This window comes from Quercus suber, unplaced genomic scaffold, assembly GCF_002906115.3.
Source record: "Quercus suber isolate HL8 unplaced genomic scaffold, Cork oak 2.0 scaffold_160, whole genome shotgun sequence".
Classification (NCBI taxonomy): domain Eukaryota; kingdom Viridiplantae; phylum Streptophyta; class Magnoliopsida; order Fagales; family Fagaceae; genus Quercus; species Quercus suber.
The window spans coordinates 1,049,739-1,071,596 of NW_027069621.1; the positions used below are offsets into that span (position 1 = coordinate 1,049,739).

At 38.3% G+C, this 21,858-nt stretch overlaps 3 protein-coding genes across 4 annotated transcripts; all 3 read left to right on the forward strand.

The window, feature by feature from the left end:
- The first annotated feature begins 1,567 nt into the window (after positions 1-1,567).
- LOC112030714 (protein SOSEKI 2) lies at positions 1,568-4,579 on the forward strand. 2 transcript variants are annotated; one of them, XM_065777629.1, is made up of 5 exons: positions 1,568-2,102; positions 2,204-2,273; positions 2,362-2,465; positions 2,586-3,432; positions 4,300-4,579. In XM_065777629.1, the coding sequence occupies exons 1-5, from the start codon at positions 1,904-1,906 to the stop codon at positions 4,418-4,420; spliced, it is 1,341 nt and encodes a 446-aa protein (XP_065633701.1). In that variant the 5' UTR covers positions 1,568-1,903; the 3' UTR covers positions 4,421-4,579. The 2 variants fall into 2 exon arrangements, with proteins under 2 accessions (XP_065633701.1, XP_023919150.1); XM_024063382.2 differs by having other exon boundaries at positions 1,570-2,102; positions 2,362-2,474.
- A 13,024-nt stretch (positions 4,580-17,603) lies between these two features.
- LOC136069280 (uncharacterized) lies at positions 17,604-18,038 on the forward strand. The gene has a single exon (XM_065777593.1). The coding sequence runs from the start codon at positions 17,604-17,606 to the stop codon at positions 18,036-18,038; it is 435 nt and encodes a 144-aa protein (XP_065633665.1).
- Positions 18,039-19,581: 1,543 nt separating this feature from the next.
- On the forward strand, positions 19,582-21,294 carry LOC136069281 (uncharacterized). Its single transcript, XM_065777595.1, has 3 exons — positions 19,582-19,768; positions 19,856-20,536; positions 20,675-21,294. The coding sequence occupies exons 1-3, from the start codon at positions 19,582-19,584 to the stop codon at positions 21,292-21,294; spliced, it is 1,488 nt and encodes a 495-aa protein (XP_065633667.1).
- Positions 21,295-21,858: the final 564 nt, after the last annotated feature.

Here is a 21,858-nt window from a genome sequence, read left to right on the forward strand (position 1 = left end):
ATCTGGTTCGGTTTTTAAAACCTTGTGTGTAAGACGGTCACTTTTCACTTCTCACTTTATGTTTTTTTTGTTTTTCAATTACTATATGTAATCTCAACAATTGAAAAAAAAAATGGTATTGGCTTATTGCATATGCAGAGGGCGAAGCAGGCAAAAGGATCCGGCAGGTCCCGATCTTTCTGCGCATCACGACATGACAAAGAGTCACATGACGGCAAAGACCACTAGACTAGAGTTCCAACCTATTAAAGTACAATCTTTCATATTCATTTTGCTTAATTTCTGTTCTCTGTATTTTTTTTCATTTTCGTTTTCTTTTAAATACTATATAAAGTTTTTACTAATCCCGTTAATTTCTAAGAAATTTTAGTCAATTTGTTATTCTAAAATAATCTTCAAGAATGGGGTAGGAACATAAATCCATTATGTTTGCCATCACCATTTGGTGCTTTGGTATGGAAGATAAAAATCAATAAGTCGATGACACAAAAGAATATATATATATATATATATATAACCCACAATAAGAATAGCACAACAACGATGTCACATAAAACTATAATTTCATCAAAAATAACTTGTCACTTGTCACCTTAGTAAGCCATGAAAAATTATGATTTTGTTTATATATATATATATATATATTATTTTTTTTACGAAAGAAGATAGGATTTTGTTTTATATCTCTAATATCACTCAAATCATAATTTTCAACTTGATATGGATATAAGCATAGAGAAGGGCACATCACCTACTAGTAGACATAGAAAGCGGATCAGGTTTGAGTCAAGTTAATTTCAGTTTGAGTAAAAAAAAAAGGGTTATTTTAAATAGACTGAGTTAATTAGATTCAGGTTGACTTGTATTTTTTTACATTTATTTTGTTTTTGAAAATACGTACCTGTATTTTTTTTACATGAAAATTTTGATAAACACTGCAACAAATTATTTGGTGTGAAAAAAATATTGTAATCGTGTACATATATAACTTACCAATCAAAAAAATGTATTTTCATCATTTTTTGACTAACGAATTGAATGATTTGAAGTATGGCCATAAACTGTATATTTTTATGCTTGAGAGAAAATAATTTTAAAAGCGGGTGTGAGGCATGATGATAATTGTGCATAAATGTATTTTTGGAAAGAACGCAGGTGAAGTGACTACTTTGGTGCACTGTAAACCGGTGGTTAAGTCGATAAACATGAAAAGTGGTCTAGTTTACTGTTTATGTACAAAATGACAAAAACACACTAAAAAAAAAAGGCTTTCTACTTTTTCCCCCTCTCTTTCTTTTGAGAAGAATACTGTTTGGGTTTGATCATTAGATGAGCTAAGTTGTTGCAAAGATTACCGATAGCTCATGGCTAGAATGGTTTCACAATATATATATATATATATTTTTAATTATGAATTTATGAGGGATGAAGCTGAGGGCAAGGAAATAATTAATATTAACCCAAAAAAGAAGGCCATTGAATAAGAAAACGTTGAAAACTTTTTAGAAAGCAAAGCTGGCACAGCAGAAAAGCTTTCCTCCGTTAGTTGCAAAGTGCTCTGATATCGCTATTTTTGGCATTAATTTGGGATCAGAGCTAAACCAAAGTCAAAAATCCTCTCTCTCTCTCTCTCTCTATAATCCCATTTTCAAAAGCATCCAAAGTTGATCTATCGGTATCAACCTGGTACTTGGTTGTTTAAGCATCTACGCCTTTTGAGGAGAGGTGCCTCTCTCTCTCTCTCTCTTCCTATATATACCTCTCTGTGTCACTATTGTTTATTGTGCAGTTGTAGTAGTTGTAGCAGTAGTAAATTCAAAAGCAGAGTTTTGTGTTTGTATATATTATTACTTTTTGCAACCACCTAGGCTAGAAGAGAGGAAGAAGTAAGAAGAAGAAGAATATGGAGGTTCGGTCGAGCAGAAGAGGCAGAGAAAGAGAGAGCAGCCCAGATAGGGTCAAAGTCTACAACATGCATCCAAGGGTGGTCAAACCCATCAAAAAAGTCCAAGTTGTTTACTATCTCTCAAGAAATGGCCATCTTGAACACCCACATTACATGGAAGTCACCCATTTAGTCAATCAACCTCTTCGTTTAAGAGGTAGCTATTCCAAAAAATCATTTATTTCCTGCTTCTGTAAATTTGGTGTACAATGTTATTAGCAATGTTACTTTTTTTTTTTTTTCATGTCAAATTAATAGATGTAACGGAAAGGCTTACTGTGCTTAGAGGCAAAGGCATGCCCTCTCTATATTCCTGGTCTTGTAAAAGGTGCATTATTGATCTGTTTACTCTCTGTAGTGAGATTGAACTGAGCCTCCTAAAGAACTAAAGGGTTTGATTGCTTATTTTTAATTAGGAGCTATAAGAGTGGGTATGTGTGGAACGACTTGGCTGAGAATGACATAATTTACCCATCTGAAGGAGCTGAGTATGTGCTTAAAGGGTCTGAACTAGTTGAAGGTTGCTCTGGTTTGTCTTTTCTCAAAACCCAAAACCATGCATTTTGATTTTTGTGTTGGTATTTATCAAATTCTTTACCATTTGGACACAATGGCATTGCTTCTTTACTTTTCCTTGCAGAAAGATTTCAACAGCTTCATATAACCAACGGGCAACAGATTATTCAAGAACCAAATTTCCACCCAAAGCGCAAACAGCTAGCACCAAGTCCAAGCCCACATAGAGAACAAGAAGACCAGGAATACGAAGAATTTGAACAAGAAGAAGAAGAATACGAAGATGGAGAGAAGGCAAGCTATACCAGCTCCACCACACCACACTCTCGCTGCTCCAGAGGCGTCTCCACTGACGAACTCGAAGACCATGAAACCCAACCACCACCACCACCACCCCCACAACCAAAGAAAAACCCTGCTGATCATCAGTACACTCTAATCGACTCGTCGTATATCTCTGACAAAGCCAACCACATCAGCAACGACAACAACAACAACTCCTCCAAGCGATTCCAGGATAACCCAGTTGGCGGCAACCAAAGCAAACGATTCGAAGGTGGTGACAGAGTTGTCAACCAAAGCAGCAGCAGCAGCAACAGCAACAACAACTCGAAACGATTCGAAGATGGGGACCCAGATGGGAACGAGTCAGCACAGACTCGGAACTCGGTCCTACTCCAACTCATTGCGTGTGGTGGCTCTAGTAAATCAAAGAGTGGACCGAGTGTGAAGCATCAAGTTTCAGTGAAAAAGAGTGAGAGCCTTCACAAAGGTGTTGTATGCAGAAGTGCAGTGAAGGTAGGAGAGGAAGATTATTTGATAAGGTACATGTCTGAGAACCCAAGGTTCGGGAATTTTCAGTCAGAGGAGAAAGAGTACTTCAGTGGCAGCATTGTTGAGTCGATGACTGAGGACCGGCCTATTGGGGCTGAACCGATGCTCAAGAAATCCAGTTCTTTTAACGAAGAAAGGTCAGTGAGTTTTTCATTTAAACTTGTTACCTATAAACTGTTTTTCATAGTTTTAAACGCATTAAAATAGCAATTCAAAGTTTGAAATCTCTAAACGTGTGTAATAAACATTGCATCGCACATAAACATATCTATTGGTTTGTTCCATAATCCATACGTGAGTAATGTGACCTAGTGGCATGAATATTCACATTAAAACCATATATTATAATCTGTTAGGGAATTTGGATTTCTTGGCTTTCTATATGATATAATGGGAAAACTTGTTACGTGCTTGTGTGCATCCACACAAAATGTGTAATATGCCCATTAATTAGGGCTAAGGTTTAGGCAGCAAAACTCATAAAGAACGAAGATATTTGTTACTATATATATATATATATATATAGCCCTTTTTTATAGGAAAAATGATAGGGTGGTTTTATGAGTCTAGCTAGTTTTTTTGTCAATTCTTCTAGGGACACCCTTTATTGCACATTGTGCAATAATTTGCCCAAGTGTGGGTTATATCACCTATACATAGGTAAAGTAATTTAATCATTAATTCCCAAATTTATGACAGAAAGTGTCATTGAATTGTTCACCAAAAAAAAAAGTGTCATTGAATAATTTTTTTTTTCTTTTTTCTTTTTAACATAAAAATGCTTAAACTTGTAATTTTTCTATAAAGCATATTGGACTTTAACAATCTAAAATTAATAAGAATTTTGATTTCTTTTATTCTTTTTCTCTCTTTGACTTGTCAAAATTTTGTGTACGTTGACTAATGATTAATGCCTTATTTTTTGGAAGAAATGATTAATGCCTTATTATCACTCAAAAAGAAAATATTCAAATTTTGACTTATCGTGGTATTTATCATGTTAGGAGCAACAAGGCAGAGTTGGTGGAGGCGGTGGAGGAAGAGAAAAGAGAAAAGGCATCAGTGAAAAGTAAATGTATCCCTCGTAAGAAATCTTCTGCTTCATCGAAACCAACCAAGAAATGACGTATCTCTGTCCCATTCAGTAAAGCCGTTGGATTTGTAATAATTTCAGGGTTTACTTTGGGTTAAATTGTATAATTACGAGAACTGTGGGTGCTTTGAAAAGTTGATAAAAAAGTAGTAAAATCTTAGGGGTTGTTGAAAGTGAAAGGATTGGTCCGATTCTCTGTGTCCTTTGATTTGGTTGCAGAAATCATATGCCCGGCCATACTCCCTGTCCTTGAGTGCTTGCTTTTATTAATGAGACGGTGATAATCTTTCATCGTTGGACTGTAATATCATTTACCACAACGGCGAATCACGTGCAACCATGTTGTTTGGCATTATTAATGTGAGCACAGTTGCTCATCTTGAGCATCGAATCTCAGGTTTAGCTTGTGATTTTGTCGAGAAGTTCATGAATTTGGGCATGATTGTAAAAAGGTCATGCTAACAAGTGCCATTAGAGTATTTATTAATAATTAATTTTAGAGAAGTTTTGATATCATTTTTATGATAAATGAAAAAAACTATCAAAATATTAATTACTTTTTTTCATTTCTCATAAAAACTTTCTTTAAATGGATTATTAATCGGTACCTTACGGGCATTTGTTAACATTTTCTCTCTAAAAAATAGAGTGGCTCATATTGAGTGCATAATTTGTTAAGGTCTCAATTAATAAGTCTCTAATAAAATTAGATATAGCTAGAGTGAACAAATACAAGCAAATAAGACAATTAAGAGATTACAAAAGATTTCCAGCTTAGTACGAAGTTTAAGGAATTCTAACTTACAAAAATTACTTTATGAGTTTGGATAAGCTTATTTTTGTTCAATTTATTTTTCTTATTATTTAAAAATGCTGTTGTAATCTAAAAAATGTGATATCTAAGAAAATTGCAACTTCCCTTTTATAATGAAAATAAGTTAAACCAAACAAGATGCTAGATTCATTCTCAAAAAAAAAAAAAAAAAAAAAAACAAGATGCTAGATTATATATTTTTCTCCTAAGTTTCCTATATATGCTTCCCTTTTGCAAGTGATTGTTATTAGAATGGGTCACTTGTCTAAACATCCTTAACCAAGAATAATTGTTTTTGGTCATCTTATAAGGCAGTTGCTTTTTTTTTTTTCATCTTTATTGATTATGTGTCATGTAATCCCTACATCTTAAGGGATAGTTACTTGTTGACATAAAGCATCGCTATTATATTAGAGATAAAATTTTATAACTTCTTAGGTGATAACACCACTTTTAAATGGATACACAACTAAAACCACTTAATTTTGTTGTGCAACAATTACATCAAGTGGCACAAGCTATTATGAAAAAAGGTGTAAAAAAAACTTGTGTCACTAGGTTTATTGGATAACTTGAGTGAGTGTTATTAGCTCTTTCAAACAATTGTCTTCTCAACACATCATCTATAATTCCCTAGTTTCTCCGTATAGTTTTTCCTTTTCTAATTATTTCTTGAGATAAATCAAATGCATGTGCATTTATATGGCTCATTAGTTCTATGTAAGGAGGTCATTTTTTGAAGAAGGTATCTCATGCATTTGATATATACATTCTCCCACTCCTAGTATGTGGGTTTAATAGAATTATGAGACCTACATACTATGAGAGAGATGATATATATACTAGATGCGTAAGATAATTTTTACATTTGTTGACATTTAGCTTCTTATTACCCTTTAGCATTGTGCACATATAGATAATCCGAGGCTTCTTTTGTGTGTGTGCATATGTGCATATGTATGTAATTGAAGTAACATCACTTTCACCCATATATACTATGATATGATATTTATTTTGTAACAATCACAATAAATTAATTATGTCATGATTTGTGATATACATTGGATCCCTATACATTATTACATTTATAAAGGCCAATCTAATTTCATGTGGTTTACGAGACAAAACAATTAGGTCCTAACTGTAATCACATACAAAGTAAATTGTTCTATTATCATTGTACAAAAACGATTAAAGTCTTTTGTTAATGACTAAGAAATTTGTGATTCGAATCCTGTCTAAGTAAAAAACAATTAATGTCTTAGCCTAATAATAAAGAGCGATCATCATGGAATAGTCGTCATGAATTGAATTCTATCATATTATTGTAAGAAAGCCTAATTATATCATTGTAGGGCCTTAGCGTCTAATATATGAAATAGGAATAAGACATTGAATGGGTTAAAAATGTCTAAATTATGTGTAGTGGCCTTGGAAGCTCACTTATAGGCCTATATAAATTTTAAAAATTTATATAAATAAATATATAATATTATATATATTTTAATTGAGTCCCATACTTGTAATTTGTTTAAGAAAACATTATTATATTTGAATTTAGCTTATTTGCTAAATAAATGAACACATACAAAAAAATTTCTTGAATCAACTTTGATTTGTTTATAAACAATATGGTTCATTTATAACGATACTCTCTTATAGCGATGTAAAGCACCATTGTTTCAAAAGCTAACCCCATTTTTCCCACTAGAATATATGGGATTTTTGAAAGTTGGAACATAGAAGGGTGATGAATAATACTAATTTGATATAAATAGATACAAAATATTTTAGAAATAATTATTGAAATGACATGGTATAATTGGTACTAAACAAACTAGTGTCATAATTAATCCAAATCCACATGTAAAAGTGAATTACTCTAATCATAATTGTAGGGATTGGGTTTTATACACTATTCCTAAGGGATAAGTGGATTCAAGCCCAGCAAGCCCAATACAATAAATTTGTAGAGAATGGGTAGAAGAACTGGGCTTTGATGAGTGTAACAACAGTTGAAGATGATTTAAAGAAAGAATTAGTAAAACAAATATGGACTCAGGCAAAAAATTCAATCCTCGGCACTAATCCGAGGAACTTCAACTTATTATTTCTTGAGTGGCAGTGGCTCTGGTTACAAAGTTAGTTCAGATTGCTATAGTGTTTTCTCTGATAAAATCCTGATCCCCTTTTCTCAGAGCTCTTTCTTCCTTATATACTACTTTCCTTTTTCATCTCCATCATACACGTGCAGGTCAGATCTGCTGTTGTTGGTCTTTGTCACATCAACCTCCTCCCAAAGCTCTTAGGTAGTAGCTGTGAGTTTGAAAAACTACTGTTCAGGTATCATTTTCACATTAATGCGGCTAGAGTGTTAGTTGTAGAGCATTTAATATGGAGACAACAGCTTTTCCTGGAATTGATCAACCGCCATGCTCCAGCGTGCTTACTTGCTGTACTTATCTTTTCCTTGGAGTACTTTGGAAGATTGTCTTTGCCAGTAAGTCACTTTATTTCTACCTCGGCCTTGGTTAGCCGAGGACAACCAAGACCGAGGACAGAGTTGTCCTCGACACGGTTTTCTGGGTTGCCATGATCACCATTGTCTTCTTCATATGCGATTATAGGTCTCAGCATAGGCTTCAGGCCCAATACATAAGGTGGATGTATACCACTAGACTCTATGACTCCACAATAATTTTTTATATCAGCATATATATATATATGTGTGTGTGTGTGTGTAAAAGGATATATTATTAATTGTGCTCCCTCATCCCCGAGTCACCCCCACAACCACAAACACTTTAATATTATTTATGTATTTTTTTTTCTTATTATGTAGATGTTGTCATTGTTGTGAGAGAAAGAAGTATAGTTAAAACAAGGCGTAAATGTATTTTTAGTCCTTACATTTTAACTTTTTTCTATTTTATTCCCTACATTTTATTTTTTCCACTTTTAGTCCCTAAAACCAATTTACGCATGTCATTTTCATCATTTCCATCAATCGACCGACAGAAATAACTGAGGTGGCAACCAGAGCAATTAAAATATTATAAAAAAATGTCACATCACCATGACACATCAGCATATAAATTTAAAAAATTAATTTATTAATTTTAACTAAATAAAAAATTAAAAACATAATTAAAAACAATAAAACCAAACCCAAACCTAGAAAATCAAACCAAGAACACGAATTCAGAATTAAAAACAATAAAATCAAATGCCTATGAACACAATAACGCAAACCCAAAAAATCAAATCCAAGAATAAAACCTAGTTTATTTCAAACAATCAAACTCAAAATCAACCCAGAAACCTCATACAAAACCCAGCCAAACCTCAAACTCAAACTCAAAATCCCAAAAACTCAAAAACCCAGAAACCCAAAAACTCAAACAAAATCAACCCAGTTTATTCAAACAATCAACAACAAAACTTGTACAACAAAATCAACGCTTCATTGAATCAAACTTGGCTCATTGATTTTTTTTTTTTTTTTTTTTTCTGGTTTCATTTTTTGGGTTTGGGTTTTCTTATACTCGGCTTCAGATCTAGCTAGTGCTTCTAGCTCTTCTTTCGACCGAGCTTGAAAATTGCCGGTGTCGGATTCTTCTTCGTTTTGGTGGGTTCGGAGCATGGTCTCTAAGGATGAGAGTTAAGCTATCTCACTCGATGGCGAAGCTTGAAGATGACAGCGACAGTGGCAGAGCTTGAAGGCGATGGCAGCGATGGCAATGCTTGAATGCGACGGTGGCGATGGTAGATCTTGAAGGCAACGATAGCAACGACAAAGTTTGAAGATGACCTTTTACTCGCCTGGGTTTGTTGTTGTCGGTTGTGGCTTTTGCTCACTGGGGTTCACTTGTTGTGGGTTGTGGCTTTTGATCGCCGGAGTTTGCCGCTGTGGGTTGAATTGGTTTTGAGGCTTGGGTTTGAATGGGTTGTGGGTCTAAATAGGTTGTGGTTCTTAGTTAGTTTTGAAGTTTCGATGGTGTGTGGTGTTGATTCGATGGTGGGTATAAATTTCGATGGTTGTGGGTTGGCGTTGGTGGGTATAAATTTCATGTTCTTGGTTTGATTTTATGAGTTTGGGTTTGATTTTATTGTTTTTAATTATATTTTTAATTTTTAATTTAGTTAAAATTAATAAATTAATTTTTTAAATTTATATGCTGATGTGTCATGGTGATGTGGTATTTTTATAATATTTTAATTGCTCTGGCTGCTACCTTAACTATTTCCGTCTGTTGATTGACAGAAAGGACGAAAATGACATGCGTAAATTGGTTTTAGAGACTAAAAGTAAAAAAAATAAAATGTCGAGACTAAAATAAAATAAAAAAAACTAAAATGTATGAACTAAAAGTACGTTAACGCCTTAAAACAATAGACATAAGACCAAAAAAAAAAAAAAAAGGCTAACTTAAGTTAAACCCTCCCAAGTCCAGAACTTCATAACTTCTTAAAATATAAATTAAAAAATAAAAAGTAAATAAAAAGAAGAAGAAGAAGAAGAAGAAAAAGAAGGTACTTCATAAATCATAAGATAACACATTAACACTTGCGTTAAGGGGGAAAGGAAGATAAAAGACAAAAACAAAAACACTCTCCTAGTCTTGTGTTGGTGATCTCAGACAAAGTGGCATTGGGCGCCAGTCCATTAATTATGTCCATATCACTTCACTGGCTTACCCCTATTGGTGTAGCTATCCCATCCTATATTAAGATGTACATGATGCCCTACACTACTATTTGTTACGTATTAAAGGGTTGAAAACTTGTCTGGACTCTGGACTCTTCTGGACCACTGACAATTGTTTTTTACTAAACAGTGATGGGAAGGACGAAGAGTACTGAAGGCCCATAAATTTTTTTTTTTGAGAAACGTTAAGGCCCATAATTGAATTACAAAACTCTGGACCAACTTTTAAGCCTAGCCTCGTGTTAATAATTACTTTGTCTTACATAAGGTAACCCGTCGCTTTCTTAAAAAAAAAAAAAAAAAAAAAAAAAAAAGAGGTAACCGTCGCCCTTTGAGGTCCAATGTACGGTATCGGTTTTTTTTTTTTTCTTTTTTGGGGAGAAACGTATCGGTTATTTGAAGCATGGGCCGAAAATATGTACTAATTAGGCTAATGAATCATAATTATTCTTGATAACTAAACTGAGGTTGGACTGAAAAAAATAAAAATAAAATAAAAAATAGACATTTATATTCATTCATTTCAACAACAAAAAAAAGATTTAAACTCAAGTCCATTTTTTTAATTATTAAACGAGTTAAGTTGAAATGCAATAATAGTTTTGGTAAACACACTTAGTGAGTATGAGACTTTTTTTTTTTTTTTTTGAGAAGGAAGACTTTTATTAAAATTAACTAAAGAGCGATCAAATCAGTCTGAACAAAAGGTAAACTGCAAGATGGAACATCCTTCATCCACATCATATAAGTTTGTGATGTCAAAACTAGCCTAGTTAAACTGTCTTTATTACCATCTCTCTTTACATTAGAGTATGATAATTGTGAGTATAAACTAGAAAATAAGGACACATCATTTATCAAATGGGCATAAGGAGCCAACCTGAAATCCTTGCATGTTAGGGCCTTAACAACCACTTTCGAGTCACCCTCAATTATGGCTCTATGAAGACCCAGCTCACTACCAAACTCCACTGCCTTACTAGCAGCCATTGCCTCAACTTCCACGGGCTGGTAAGCCTGGTCCAGCTGCTGTATAAGTGTGGCAATAACCTCCCCATGATAGTCTCGTACAACAATGCCAATCCCAGATTTGTTGTCTGCAATTGAAAGCGCTCCATCGTAATTGATCTTGTAGCTGTTAGGTGCAGGTGCAGGTGCAATCCACAATGTCTGATGCGTTGAGATTGAGTTTGAGCTAAAACGGTTAGGCCTGAGGTTACTTCTACGGATCTCATTCCAGCTCTCCTCTGCCATCTTTTGCAGCTCTTTGGTAAGGCAACAAGAGTGGTTCAGCCTTAGTTTGTTGCGTTGGTTCCATATGCTCCACACCTGAATAGCTAACAGGTCCATTGGCTTTCCATTGTCAAGAAACCAGTTGCACAACTCTTTGAAATCGGCAAATTGAATCCTTGAACGGAAATTCCATTTGTCACCTTCCCACACCTCATTCAAACTCGTGCAACTCCACAAAGCATGCAAGGTATCGTCTGCTTGTAAGGAGCAATGGTCACAGCTAGAATTTTGTAGGATTGTTCTCCATACCAAGTTTTGCTTAGTTGGGAGTAATTCCTACACGCACACCACAACAGATTTTTATATTTGTTTGGATCTTCTAGGGACCAAATGCTCTTCCACAATTTCTTGTCCACCTTTAAGTGAGTGCCAACCTCTGAGTTTTCTTCTAAATCCTTTAGAAACTTGTATTCAGACTTGCAATTGTACTGCCCATCAGCAGTGAATGGCCAATACAAAATATCTTCTGTTTGGAATTGAGGCAATGGTATCCTCTGAGCAAGTTCTACTTTAGCTGGTATGAGCACACCCTTAAGCATTTCAGCATCTCATTTACTCGTATTGTTGTCAATGAGGCAGTCCACAGTGGCATCTTCCATAGATTCAATGATTGGGGATGAAACCAATGGAGGATGCTTTATGGGTAGCCAATGATGCTACCAGATTTTGATGCTTTTTCCATTACCCACCCTGAATCTAGCTCCCATTTGTATCACCCTTCTCCCCTTCAAAATGATTTTCCAAGCATAGGAACCGGTTGCCGATTCTTTTGCTTCCATGAACGAACAATGGGGAAAAAATCTCGCCTTAAAAATTATGTAAAAAAGAGTATCTTCATTATGTAAGAGCCGCCATGCTTACTTGGCAAGGAGAGAGTCATTGAAAAGAGCAAGATCTTGAAAACCCAATCCTCCTTCTAGTTTTGTTTTTGTCAACTCCGACCATTTAACCCAATGTATTTTTCTTTTGTCACCTTGTTGCCCCCAAAAGAATTTTTTTTACCATTGCTTCAATTTCATGGCAAACGCTCAAGGGTAATTTAAAACAACCCATGGCATAAGTTGGAATGGCTTGAGCAATTGCTTTGATAAGGACTTCTCTACCGACTTGAGAAAAGAGCTTCCCCTCCCACCCTTGTAATTTCCTCCACACCCTCTCCTTAATATAATTAAAGCTTGCTTTTTTACCCCTTCCCACCAATGAGGGCAGCCCTAAATATCTCTCATAAGACCTTATTTCATTCACCCCAAACACATTTTTAATTTCTTCTTTAACATCATCTTTTGTGGACTTGCTAAAGAAAAGATAAGTTTTGTCTTTATTGATTTTTTGCCCCGACACCTCTTCATATTTCGCCAAAATTTTGAGCACATTTCCACATTCTTGAGAATTTGCCTTACAAAAAAGCAAGCTATCATCTGCAAAAAATAAGTGGGTTAATTTGGGGCCTCTTTTGCATAATGAGAAGCCGTTGATCTCCTTTGTCCTTGCAGCTTTTTTGATTAAGTCATGTAATCCTTCCGTGCATAATAGGAAGAGGAATTTAGAGAGTGGGTCGTCTTGTCTTATGCCTCGTGTTAGGTTAATTAACCCCTTTGGATTACTGTTCACCAGAATTGAGTATGAGACTGTACAAACACACTCCATAATCAAACCAATCCACCTTGAGCAGAATCCCATTTTTTCCATCAGACTCTGAAGATAATTCGATTCTACCCTATCATACGCCTTGCTCATGTCTAGTTTTAGCGCCATAAAACTGTTTGTCCTGAATTGTGATTTTTCATACAATGCAAGGTCTCAAAAGCTACTAAAACATTATCTGAAATAAACCTATTCTTTGCAAAAGCAGATTGATGCTCAATTATAAGATATGGCATGAATTTTATTAATTTTTTTGCAAGGAATTTGGAAAATATCTTGTACAATACATTACATAAACTAATAGGGCGATATTGAGAGACTGAAACATGATTCTTCACTTTTGGAATTAAAGTGACAAAAGTATGATTTATTGGGTAAGGTAATTTACCTGAATTTAGCCAAGCTAGTATTGTGGAAGTTACCTCTCTGTTCATAATCCCCTAAAAGTGTTGATAGAATAGTGGTGGCATCCCATCAGGACCTGATGCTTTTAGGGGCGCCATTTGGTCTAGTGCTTCTTGAATTTCCCATTCCATGAACTCCCCCATTAGCTGTTCATTAATCACATCTGTGACCAACCTTGGAATAAAGGAGAGAGAACCTTCCTCAATGGCTGAATTCCTTGTAATGAACAATTCTTCAAAATACTCCACAATGGTGTCTCCAATCACATCCAGTTGCTCTTGCCAATTCCCCCTTTTATCTTCAATTCCAAGAATGGAATTCTTCCTGAATCTTTGAGTTGCTTTGTTGTGGAAAAATTTGGAATTGCTATCCCCATTTTTCAACCATAACACCCTAGATCTTTGGCTTCACATCCGTGTTTCCTTGTCCATGAGATCATGAATTTCAGCTTTCAACTCTCTAAGCCAAGAATTATCTCCCCTCCTCATTGTCTCGGCCTCAATCTGGCTAGCATCTTCTTTTTTTCCTCCAATTCTCACCTCACATTACCAAAAACATTTTTTTCCCGCCATTCCAAATCTTTACTACATTTTTCAATTTTTTTTATGATGTCACCATCCTCCCAATTCCTCCAAACCGCCTCCACAATTTCTCCACATAGTGTGTCAGATAACCACATCTCCTCAAACCGAAACACTTTCTACCTGGGTGGAGCTTCCAAACCTGTAAGATTTATGAGTGGATTATGATCTGATGACATACATCTAAGATGGGACACCCTTGAGCCTGGGAATCTTATGAGGAATTCACTATTCCCCAACCCTCTATCCAACCGTTCCCAAACTAAATGACCATTGGTAAAATGTTTGCTCCAAGTGAATTTTGATCCCTTAAACCCCAAATCAATGAAACCACATTCGTCACTTACATCTCGGAATTGTTGCATTTGGTTGTGACTCCTCATTGCTCCCCCCAATTTTTCATCTTGTCTACTAATTTCATTGAAATCTCCCGCACAAAGCTATGGAATACCTTGTCTATTATTCAATCCCTTCAATTTATTCCAAGCCTCCATTCTCTGATGAGTTCTAGGCTCTCCATAGAATCCAGTAAACCTCCATTTTGTCTCTTTATTTTTATCTAGGGTTACATCAATAAAATACTTATGTGAATCCTCAATAGTTACATGAACATCATTTTTCCATAATAGCACCAATCCTCCTCCTCTCCTCCCACTACAAACCTCCCACTTGTGATCAAATTTTATACTGTGAAGTACTCGTTCTAGCCTAGCTTCGTCTGCCTATGTTTCGGCTAAAAACACGACAGAGGGATCTTTTACCCGGATAATGTTTCCAAGCTCCTTCTCTGTACATAGGTTCCCAAGCTCACGACAGTTCCATATTAAGAGATTCATGGCTCTTGGCGGAGCTGTTCAACAGCCTCCACCATTTGAGAAGAAAATTCAGCATCATCCTTCAAAACCTGTTTTTTGTTGCAAGGTAATTCAGAATGATCATCAACTGTAGAGAATTTTCATTTACACGGATCAATGGGGTCTGTAAATAAGATATTATAAGTAATTTATTGATAGTATAAGTTCTCCATTTCATAAATAAAAATTATATTGTATTTAAACAATACAAGGTTCATTAACAAAATTCATGCCATCTAATTATCTCAAATAATATAGTTTCAACCGTAATTTAATTATTAATCATTAGCATAGATTCATCTAATTTCAAGACAACATAGCTTTTTCTGGCGGTTAATACTTAATAGGTGATTTTAATAAGCTTATGGACTCATCTGAAAAGTAGGGTTGTAGGCCCATTCTCTTGGCTCAATCATTCCATTTTAATGGTCTTAATTATTGTAACCTATGCTCTGTTTGGATACTACTTATTGTTAAAAATTGAAAACACCGTAGTGAATTTTTAAATGTGTGAATAGTACCATGGGACCTATTTTTAAAGTTAGATTTACGTTTTTCCGTATTTTCGTATTTCTGTATTTTTAAAGTTAGATTTACGTATTTGCGAGTCCCAGTAAAAAAAACACAAATACGCTGTCTGCCGCTATCCAAACCCAGCCCTAATGGAGTTGGGTTTTAATTCACATAAATATACAGAGAGTCATAGACCACCTACATATTGGAATAGGATCAAAATACATAAAATCTAGTTGATTTTTTTTTAATGAAACAAACACACACAAGAAAAAAGAAAAGTAGTTCTAACACAAAAGCATATCACAACTTCACTTAAAAATCATAGTAACTTTTAAGCTGTTGATGTTTTCAATTTAACATTTAACCCTTTGTGATATTATTTTATGTGTAAAATAATTGTGGAGTGTAAAAACCCAGAGCTACTCAATGGGCCCAGGGCACCATGTTGAGGAGTATTAAATTTTCGAGGAGCAATAGTTGGTTAGAACGGCCCATCTAAAGGCAGGAAGCCCAGAAGTAGAGGGGGAGTACCGTCCGAAGAGGCCGCTACTGGTCCGAAGATGTCTTACTCCTCGGTCACAAATAACCTTGATCAATCAAACGTGTGGAAGGTCCAATTGATCTTCCTAGCAATCCCAATGATAGTGATAAGTTCTGGGTGGATTCGGAAATGATCAGAACTAAAAAATATCTAAGGGAAAAGCTGCTACCACCGTATTTAATGCACTGCAACAGCTTTTCTGGCCGCATTTATGTGGAGAAGACCCCTGAACAGTGTAACCTCGGCTACCGCCACTCACAAAGAATTAAAGTAGACACATGTCGTGACATACACTTGAGTAGATATGCAGATGAAGAACAGGTGGACGATAGAGATGATAGGAAATGATGCTATATAAAGAAGAAGGGTCCTTGATAATGGAGGAGGGCAGAAAAAGAGAGAAAAACTTTACTGTAGCTCTGAATGTTGTAATCACTGTTCACTTAATAAAACATCTCTTCGGACATTCATTCATGGAGTTGTTCAAGCATTATTTCAGGTTATCATCACTGCAAGTAACCTAGCCAACCATTGTTTACTTCTTAACCAGCCCAGCTCTTTCGCCCACTCTTTACAAATTTATTGTCCTGGGTTCGTTAGGCTTTTAACCCATATCTTTTGGGCTTGAGCTACAAAAACAAACCCTACAATTGGCGCCGTCTGTGGGGAGAGCTTGTGCAGGGGCGAAGACAACAGTAGGTGATGGCTGGACACGGTCAACAAGAAGCGGAGTCTAGGGCATCTCAGCACGTGGACCCTTTTCTTAACCTAGAGCGAAGACAAGACCGCGAGGGCAGCGTACACACCGTGCCCCCTGGTCAGAACCAATCACATGGCGGGAGTCGCATGTCCCATGCAGAGAAGAACCGAGATTTGCAGCGGGAGATTGAAAAGCTAAAAAGGGAGTTACGCCATGCAAAGAGGAAATGGGCTTCCTCGTATTCTGATGAGGACCCTGATGACGAGCCAGACGTCACTTATCAACATAAATCCAGGACACCAGCCAGCGAGTCCTATACCTATGAAGAGGAATCTCATCGCAAGGGGCAACGCAGAAGTCTATCACGTGGAGACGTGGGAAACGACGCCATGAGCAGGGCTCTAAACTAGATTTCTAAGTCACCCTTCATGCGCAGGATTGAAGAGGCGAGACTTCCTCGGCACTTTAACCAATCAACGTTCACCATCTACAACGGTAAAACAGACCCCGTGGAACACGTGAGTCATTTTAACCAAAGGATGGCTGTCTACTCCAGGGACGAGGCGCTGATGTGTAAGGTTTTCCCTTCCAGTCTTGGGCCAGTTGCCATAAGGTGGTTCGATGGGCTAAACCTAAATTCCATCGACTCTTTCAAAGAGCTCACCTAAGCTTTTGGTTCACATTTTGTCACCTGCCGAAGAGTGGCCCGACCTTTGTCTTCCCTGCTGTCTTTGAGCATGCAGGAAGGAGAAACACTGAAGGTGTATTCGGACAGATATTGGGAGATGTTTAATGACATGGAGGGCAATTTTGATGCAATGGCCCTAAAAACGTTTAAGCTCGGCCCCCCTACCGATCATGGTTTAAGGACATCCTTGTCTAGTAAACCCATTACTAGTATGCGTCAGCTAATAGACCGCATTGAGAAGTATAAGAGAGTTGAAGAAGACCAACAACAAGGAAAAGGCAAGGAGAAGGTTATCTCCAGGAGAGGAAGGATTTCAGGTCGGATCGATACACCAACAGCAAACCGAGGAGAGATTTTCCTGCGCAGTCAAGAGCAGCCAACCCCCAGACTGTCAACACCGTATTCAAAGATCCAGTCCATCAAGTTTTGGAAAAAGTCAAGAACGAGCCATTCTTTAAGTGGTCGAACAAGATGGTAGGGAATCCTGATAGACGTAATCGCAATCTCTACTGCCAATACCACCAGGATTATGGACACACGACTGAGGACTGCAGGAGTTTGTGGGTTCATTTGGACCAACTAGTCGGCGAAGGGAAACTGCGACATCTCTTACATCACACCAGTGGCCGAGGAGGTCCGATGAGTGCAGAGTCCCAGAGGGATGATCCTTTAAAACCCCCTCTGGGTACTATCAATGTTATCTTTGCAACCCTAGGGAGAACAGGATCCTGGCCATCCAAGGTCATGTCGGTGGATCGGTTACCTGCAGGGGAATCTGGCCAGGGTCTGAAAAGGTGTAAACTGGATGATCAACTAGTTTTAGGTTTCTCGGACGCAGACAAGGTGGGCACTGTCCAACCTCATGATGATGCGTTGGTCATCACCCTCAGAATTGGGGGGGTATGATGTGAAACGGGTGATGGTTGACCAAGGTAGCGCTGCAGAAATAATGTACCCTGATCTCTACAGGGGGTTAAACCTCAAACTTAGTGACTTAACACAATATAGTTCTCCGCTGATCAGTTTTGAAGGAAGAGTTGTTACCTCGAAGGGCCAAATACGACTACCTGTGCAGACGGGCTCAGAGGTGGTGAAGGTGGATTTCATAGTTGTGGACATTTTTTCACCTTATACGGCAATTGTAGCCAGACCTTGGCTTCATGCGCTAGGGGCGGTTTCTTCCACCTTACATCAGAAAATTAAATACCCATCCGAAGGCCAGGTTTGCGAAATCTGAAGGGATCAATCCGTAGCTAGAAAATGCTTAGTGGCTGCCATTCAGCATGAGCCAGGAGCCGAGTCATCAACTAGAGCCGAAAGGGGCTTATAGCAACCAAAGCACCGGTTATCTCCCACTGAAGATCTGGACAAGGGCACATGGTGCAAAGATTTGACAAAAGTCCTTATTGGGGATAATCCCGAAAAATTCTTTCAAGTCGGATCCTAGTTACCTTTGCAGGAAAAGGAGGAGTTAGTGCGACTTCTTAAGGAGAACCTTGACGTATTCGCCTGAAACGCTTATGAAGCCCCAGGGGTGGATCCGGAATTTATATGCCACCATTTGAAAGTAAACCCCATGATCACCCCTAAAAAGCAGCCTCCTCGGCATCCATCGAGGGAACACGCTGAAGCAGTCAGAGAAGAAGTAGTAAAGCTCAAACAAGCTGGAGCTATTAAAGAGGTTTTCTACCCAGAGTGGTTGGCAAATACTGTGGCGGTGAAGAAGAAGAACGGAAAATGGCGAGTATGTGTGGACTTCACTGACTTAAATAAGGCATGCCCTAAAGATCCATTTCCCATGCCTAAAATCGATCGGCTAGTGGATGCCACTGTCGGACACCCCCGAATGAGCTTCTTGGACGTATTCCAAGGCTATCATCAGATACCCTTAGCCCTGGAAGACTAGGAGAAGACTGCTTTTGTGACTCCCATGGGTAACTACCACTATAAGGTGATGCCATTCGATTTGAAAAATGCAGGTTCTACTTACCAAAGGATGATGACGAGGATGTTTGAACCACAGTTGGGAAGAAATATTGAGATTTACATAGATGACATGGTGGTGAAGAGCAAAGTGGTGGCCGAGCATGTGAAAGACCTAGAAAGTACCTTTGAAGTTCTCCGAAAATACAAGCTACGCTTGAACGCTTCTAAGTGCTCATTTGGTGTGGGATCAGGCAAGTTTCTGGGATATATGGTGACTCACAGGAGAATTGAGGTCAACCCTGATCAAATAAGGGCCATCAATGAGTTGCAGGCTCCATGGAATCCCAAGGAGGTTCAGAAATTGACAGGGATAACGGCAGCCCTAAATCGGTTTATCTCTCGATCAGCTGATAGGTGTCGGTCCTTCTTTTCCTTGATTAACAAGTGGAAAGGGTTCGAGTGGACAGAAGAGTGTGCTGTGGCCTTCCAACAGTTAAAAGATTATCTAGCTTGACCTCCAATCATGTCCAGCCCTGAGCCTGACGAGGTCTTGTTTGCGTATATCACTGTAGCTACCCATGCTGTAAGCTTAGTACTGATCCAAGCAGATGGCGGTGTACAGAGACCCGTTTATTGTGTAAGCAAGTCGCTGCATAAAGCCGAGGTCCGTTATTTACCGTTGGAAAAGGCTATTCTAGCAGTGGTGCTCGGTATACGAAAGCTCCCACATTTTTTTCAAGCCCATACAGTCGTCGTTCTCACCTAACTTTCGCTCAGGGCTATACTCTGAAGTGCAGACTACACAGGAAGAATCGCAAAATGGGGGACGATCCTAGGGGCTTTTGATATCAAGTATATGCCACGCACCTCGGTCAAGGGCCAGGTGCTTGCTGATTTGGTAGCCGAGTTCACAGAGCCCCAATTAGAAAAGGTAAAACCAACATCGGACATGGATGAAAAATCGGTTGGGATGATTTCTCAACAAGGCCTTTCCCATTGGGAGGCGTACGTGGATGGTGCTGCAAACCAGAAAGGCTCTGGAGTGGGGCTAGTGCTGATATTCCCCGAGGGAATCATTATTGAAAAAGCATTAAGGCTAGGCTTCTCGGCAACAAATAATAAGGCGGAATACGAAGCCCTGTTGATGGGGATGAGTATGGTCCAAAAGACGGGGGGAAAGGCAGTAAAGTTATTCTCAGATTCAAGGCTGATTGTGGGTCAAGTACAGGGGGAGTTTAAGGCAAAGGATGAAAGAATGCAGGGATACTTGAGCCGAGTCAAACACCTGCAGTCGGGGTTCGAATCTTTCAACCTGCTGCATATTCCTAGGAATGGTGACTCACACGCTGACTCCTTGGCCACTCTAGCCACCTCTTCGGCACAAGATTTGCCGAGAGTTATCCTCGTCGAGGACTTGCATAAACCCACCGAAGCAGGAAAAGAAGTAGTTCAAGTACATCAAGTCAGGGTTGGACCCAGTTGGATGGACCCCTTAGTTAAGTATCTAAAGGAATATATCTTGCCTAAAGAGAAGGGAGAAGCCGATAAAATTTGAAGGAAAGCAGCTAGGTTCTGGTTGTCTGAAGATCAGAAACTATACAAATGTTCTTATTCAGGACCGTACTTGTTGTGCATACATCCTGAAAAGGCTGAGCTATTATTAGAGGAACTGCATGAAGGAATCTGCAGAAGCCACACCGGAGGTAGATCCTTGGCTCACCGAGCCATCACTCAAGGTTATTGGTGGCCAAACATGCAGAAAAAAGCCCTGGATTATGTTAAAAAGTGCGATCAGTGTCAGCGATTTGCCCCACACATTTATCAGCCAGGGGGGACCCTCAACCCGCTATCCAGCCCATGGCCTTTCGCCCAATGGGGTTTGGATATCGTGGGACCATTCCCTAAGGCTGCAGGAAACAAGAAATATCTGCTGGTCGGCACTGACTACTTCACCAAGTGGGTCGAGGCAGAGCCTCTTGCCAACATCCGAGATGTAGACGTGCAAAGGTTTGTATGGAAGAGTATAGTTACTCGATTTGGAGTCCCATGTATTCTCATCTCGGACAATGGTCTGCAGTTTGATAGCAAAGCTTTTAGGAGTTATTGTAGCGAACTGGGGATCATGAATAGATACTCCACCCCAGCTTATCCCCAGGGTAATGGCCAGGCCGAAGCTGTCAACAAGGTCATTGTGAATGGCTTGAAAAAGAGATTAGATGACGCAAAGGGTAAATGAGTAGAAGAATTGCCGCATGTGCTTTGGGCTTATAGAACTACTCCATGCAGGTCTACTGGAGAGACCCCCTTCTCAATGACCTACGCGGCTGAAGCTGTCATACCTTTGGAAACTGGATTCTCGACGTTGAGAACGAGCTCGTTTAGTCCGACAGGTAACAATGAACAGCTAGAGAAGAGTTTGGACCTAATTGATGAAAGGAGGAAAAACGCAATGGTCCGATTAGCGCATTACCAACAAAAGCTTAGACAGGGCTACAACGCCAACGTAAGGCTCAGACCTCTGGAACCTGGTGATCTGGTACTAAGAAAGGTGGTTGGCACTGCAAAGAATCCAGCTTGGGGAAAATTAGGGCCTAATTGGGAATGGCCATATCATATTACTTCAGGAGCCGGCATCGGGGCATATTTCCTTAAAGACCTGGACAATCATGTGATACCACGCCCATGGAATGTAAATAACCTCAAAAGGTATTATTATTAATCAAAATTTTCTTTTAATCAGCATATCAACCTGTTACGATTTCTTTAAGTGTTTAAACTTAAATCCATTCATGCCTGTAGT

Coding starts and splice junctions, on each gene's coding strand:
- LOC112030714 (XM_024063382.2), top strand. CDS start 1,904: ATGGAGGTTCGGTCGAGCAGAAGAGGCAGAGAAAGAGAGAGCAGCCCA. Junction 2,103..2,203: donor TCAACCTCTTCGTTTAAGAG/GTAGCTATTCCA, acceptor TCAAATTAATAG/ATGTAACGGAAAGGCTTACT. Junction 3,433..4,299: donor AGTTCTTTTAACGAAGAAAG/GTCAGTGAGTTT, acceptor TTATCATGTTAG/GAGCAACAAGGCAGAGTTGG.
- LOC136069280 (XM_065777593.1), top strand. CDS start 17,604: ATGGTAGGGAATCCTGATAGACGTAATCGCAATCTCTACTGCCAATAC.
- LOC136069281 (XM_065777595.1), top strand. CDS start 19,582: ATGTCCAGCCCTGAGCCTGACGAGGTCTTGTTTGCGTATATCACTGTA. Junction 19,769..19,855: donor TATTCTAGCAGTGGTGCTCG/GTATACGAAAGC, acceptor TCTGAAGTGCAG/ACTACACAGGAAGAATCGCA. Junction 20,537..20,674: donor TCAAGTCAGGGTTGGACCCA/GTTGGATGGACC, acceptor GTTCTTATTCAG/GACCGTACTTGTTGTGCATA.